This window comes from Phytophthora parasitica (assembly GCF_000247585.1).
Source record: "Phytophthora parasitica INRA-310 unplaced genomic scaffold supercont2.76, whole genome shotgun sequence".
Taxonomy (NCBI): Eukaryota; Oomycota; class Peronosporomycetes; order Peronosporales; family Peronosporaceae; genus Phytophthora; species Phytophthora nicotianae.
The window spans coordinates 241,712-246,167 of record NW_008649062.1 but is presented as its reverse complement, the minus strand read 5'-3'; the positions used below and the strand labels follow the sequence as shown (position 1 = coordinate 246,167).

Sequence of the window (4,456 nt, the reverse complement as noted above, 5' to 3'; positions counted from 1 at the left end):
ACGAAGCTTGTTTGTTGTGCCACTTGCTAACTTCGTCAAGAACGTCGTACATATAGGCGTTAGGATTAAACGTGCTATCGCTGTGAAGCTTCTGAAGGTGGTTTACGACCACGCTATAACAATGGGAGCTGGTTGTGTGCTCCGTCTTTATATACGCAAGTATGACCATCTCAGCGCGCTTCCCTGGCTTCAGAGCTGAGCCCCGGTAGTCGGCTGCGGTGTGGTCGAACGTGAAGCAGTCCGTGAGGAATAGCGTCATGAAAGCAATGATCAGCTTAGCCTTCAACCTCTGCTACTTGAGTGCTCCTAACTGCCAGCGTGGCTCGTGCGCGTGCCAGGAAAACTAAGTCGCTTGTAGACTCATTGTTACCGTGTTAGCCCTTTTCCTTGGGCTTGCTCTCGTCCGTTGTGCCTTCTTGCTTGTCTTTTTTGGGTGTAGTAGGTATAGTACCTCCGATCAGCTTTGCCTCCCGCATACATGTTGACGCTTGGCGTTCTCGATAAGGTGATTATTGACAGCGGTTTGTTGATCAATGACCTTCTGCACGTTGGTGGGCTTTGCTTGCGCTCGCGGTTGCATGGCGGCTGGATCGTCTGCGTACTGTTTGTGCAGGGCTATGGAGTTTCTGCAAGATGCGTCGACCACGCGAGAAGATCTGCCATCGGCCGACCAACACGTGCAACGTAGTTTTTTTAGTCGCTGAACCGCCGGACTATCGGGTTGAGTTTCTTCAGCACAGAGTAACGACGGAGGACACAGGCAGTAAGAACGCCAAGAACCTTCTCGTTGGTGTTGCAGCTCTCCATCTTGAGCTGGTAGCACGCTGCCCACAAGGTACGCTGGAGCCTCTCAATCAACTCACGCGTGTCGGATTCGAAGCTGGAGAAGTCTTGGGGCGGGACGGCAGCAGTGGGTTTGCATCCTCTGAGAACCGTGGCGGTCATGTGGTCATCTCCGATGGTGTTGGATAAATATATAATTAAATCCTGTGTTTATCGTACCCAGGTTCCACGATCCGTGGTCGAAAATCCAGTGAGCTGTTCTCGTCTCGCAACCGCTAGCGTGCTGGGCTTTTTTGTGACGTGGGCACAGCAGATACATCGGCCGCTGGTGCCATACACTCAAGAAGTCGGTTGGCATGGGCATAAATCGTCGACGATGTTGCCACATGAGAGGTAAGGCTGGCACTGCAATACTAGTGGTCACCGGAGAGATTCGATATCCGCCCAAACAGTTACCGGCGGAGACATAAGTAGAGCAGCAACTTAATATCACTGATGGCATATCCATTGGTATACAAATACACTTTCATTTTCTTCAAGTCTACCTTTGTGCATAGTGATGCTGTCGCTTCGACGTCACCGCCACCTTTCTTTAAACAGAACTATCAAGCCTTTTCTCCATTTTAACCCTTTAGCTCCGAGCTTCCGTATAGGTCCTCAAACACCTGTAATGCAGTATAGAACACATTCTGATTGGGTATTATATGGCTTGGGGGCTAGGTTTGCTGTACTGCTGTCAGCAACAGGTCCTTTCGGACCTCTACCGCAGCCATCGATGAGCGTATCAAATCAGCATGTGTGTGCTTTATAACGTCGGTAGAGGTTTTCATCATTCTCCTACATTCAAGCTGCCGCGAGAGCAATGGACAACGACATCCTTGGCGAGCGGGAGGTGCAAAGCGACGCAGAGAGCCTCGACAGTAATGGCGATGACTCTTCGTTGCTAGAGCTGCCACTCGATCATGGTAGCTGCAATTCTGTGCGACTACAACCAGCTCATGCACCTTCAGCCACGAAACGACCATCACCAAGGCTGACATCGGCGACGCTAGCTGATAATGAGTATCTCACGTCAATTTCAGGGTAGAGCTGGGCTACACTTGGCACTGGAGACACGAGTCAAGAATGCATACGAGAAGGACGGGTCGTACGGGTTATTTGCGCTATTTGTTACTGCCACACTATGTCAGAGCATTAGAGGGTGGACCTCGGCCAAATTGGAAGCTGGGGGAAAGATGCCTTTGACTGAAAACGAGCTGAATGCATATGTTGGACTCGAAATTGCGATGAGTATGAGTCCTCTCAATGAGATCGCTGACTTTTGGTCAAAGGACCGCTTCCTTGGGCAACCTGCCTTCATCGAGACAATGGCCCAGGGTCGCTTCCAGCAAATTCGTGGAGCTCTACAATTTCAACCACCAGCTCAGGTTACATTTTCAACAGTCAACGATCCTCTTTATCGCTGTCGTGATCTATTGCAGCATTTTCAGAAGAGTTTTGCAGAGACGGCGGTTCCTGTGGGCACTAGCAGCCTCGATGAGATTTCTGTCCGGACCGAGGCCCGTTTACGCGCGAGGACGTACATGCCTTCAAAGCCCGACAAGTACGGGCTTCAATTCTATGCAGTTGTTGGGTGGGACGCACTTTACGTTCACTCTGTGTGGGATGATGGATCTGGAAGTACTACGCGATCTACACCTGCTGAGCAGTATACTCAACTATTTCCATCACTTCGAACACCTCTGTACAATACGCTTTCGCTTCCTGAAGTCAACATTGACCCAAGTCAGCCACTGCTTTGTGGATCTCTATGGCTGGACACCAAACCAGGACATTTAGGTCCCCAAGCGGCCGCCGTGTACTGGTGACAGATAATTTCTACACACGACACACGTACGCTCGCGCCATCGACCTATTTACGGATGGTGAAGTCCGTCTATTGGGGACTGTGCGAATGAATCTTCTTGACAGATTCAATAAATTTGCACTTGAGCCTGCTGTGGAGCGCATCATCACACAGGAACGCGGCTCGTGGGAGCTCGTCGCTGCCGTAGGCCCGGAGAAAATTACAAAAAGAATGCTATGGCTCACGAATAGAAGCAGAAGAAGAGACCGAAGCACCTGAGAGCAGATGCCCACAGAGTCAACCACGCCTATCACCGAGTCCTTAATGCGCGTAATCAAGTTCACGTAATTCACCAAATCCATACTGGCGTTATCTGTGATGATGCATGCAACAACTTCGCCTGTTTCAGTTTGAACCTCACTAACTACTCTTTCTAATTGCTTGGCCTTGTTTGAACAGGTGTGTTTCTCCGTACCAGTCAGCAAAGATGACCAAATCAGTATCGGTATACCAGGAGCCACAACCATATAATTGATTATGCTGGCGTTATTTGTATCGCTCAACGCATCTATGACAACTGACACCACTCGATATCACTTAATTAGATTCACCACAATTTCCTGCATTTGTCCCGCATGTCATTCAAAATTGAGCCTGCCAACTTATTCCGCGATGGCAACTGGATACCGGGTGCCAACAACTCGATAAACTGACGGAAGAACACTGACTTCACTAAGACGAAAGACAGAGCGCACCCAAATATCATTTGGGCCAGTGCGAAGTCGAACTGCTCCTGCGAAACCGTTGGGCGACCAGGAGGGCTCGAAGAGATCGTTGCTGCCGTAGCACTGTGACTGGAAGAAGCACCAGCGCTAGCAGGTACACAAGCAGCTTGACATCGCTGCTGCTTTCGCGATTCCTCCGCTCTTTGATATTCACCCCACTGTTGTCGCGTCAAAATTGGTGCGCTTTGGTATGCAATCAGGTGTGGAACCTGCTAGGCTGACGGGTATTGATGAGGCGAGCACAGTTTCTATACTCAGCTGCAAGCTTTCCGTTGGCTTTGGGTTTCTTCACAAAATGTTCCCAGACGGGATGGTCGGGCGACCAGGACGGTGAGAAGGAGACCGCTGCGACAACCGCGCAGACGACCGCATCACTTGACGCTGCTCGATAATGGGAGGTGATGGAGCTTAAAGAGGCTCTTGAGACTCGGACTTCTCTTCGTGGTGGACCGGTGACTCGGATACACGATGCTGCCACGTAACAGCTGCTACGGATACCTATAGAATCGACAATGGGGGCAATGGCGACGCCGTGAGATGCAGCTGAAGAGACAGCGATGAGTCCGGGCCAGGTACGTAGCGAGGCAACCGAGATCCACTGACAATGATTTCGCTTGCGATAAGACAGAAGAATGCCACAGCTTACTCGGACGACGGCTTGATCGTTGGAGTAATTATGGGTACATCGAAGTGATGCACCAGAATCCAGACTGCTATGTTGCTCCGAGTCTGTATAGGTCTTCTATTGAGGGTGTTCTCTAAGTGTGGCTGGTAACGGTAAGAAAAAGCGTTATCAACCTACCCGTCTATTTTCAACCGTTGAAAATCACATAACGTCTAGTATGTTTTTAACGCGCTTGGTTGAATACCATCGCTACACTCGAGTGCCTCGGAAGGCGCGATGTCGTACGGTTCTGGGTCTCCATCGAGTAGTCGCAGTGCGGTCTCGCGCGTGCGAGCTGCCAGCACACGTTGTTTCAGCCATGCGATCCCTGGTCCATAGACTATATAGCAGTCGTTGTGGTGGTGGTGGTTGGGGGGG

General features: G+C 50.5%; 2 protein-coding genes across 2 annotated transcripts in view; one reads left to right on the top strand and one right to left on the bottom strand.

The window, feature by feature from the left end:
- Window positions 1–633: 633 nt before the first annotated feature.
- Window positions 634–972, top strand: PPTG_24246 (hypothetical protein; the record flags this gene model as incomplete). The annotated part of the gene is made up of 1 exon (XM_008915890.1): window positions 634–972. One exon carries the CDS (start codon window positions 634–636, stop codon window positions 970–972), a length of 339 nt encoding a protein of 112 aa, XP_008914138.1.
- Window positions 973–4,262: 3,290 nt separating this feature from the next.
- Window positions 4,263–4,456, bottom strand: part of PPTG_24245 (hypothetical protein) — a gene marked incomplete at both ends in the record, with an annotated part of 781 nt that continues 587 nt past the window's right edge. Inside the window, one exon of the mRNA XM_008915889.1 lies at window positions 4,263–4,373. Coding sequence (XP_008914137.1) covers window positions 4,263–4,373 — 111 coding nt within the window. The remainder of the gene's footprint in view (window positions 4,374–4,456) is intronic.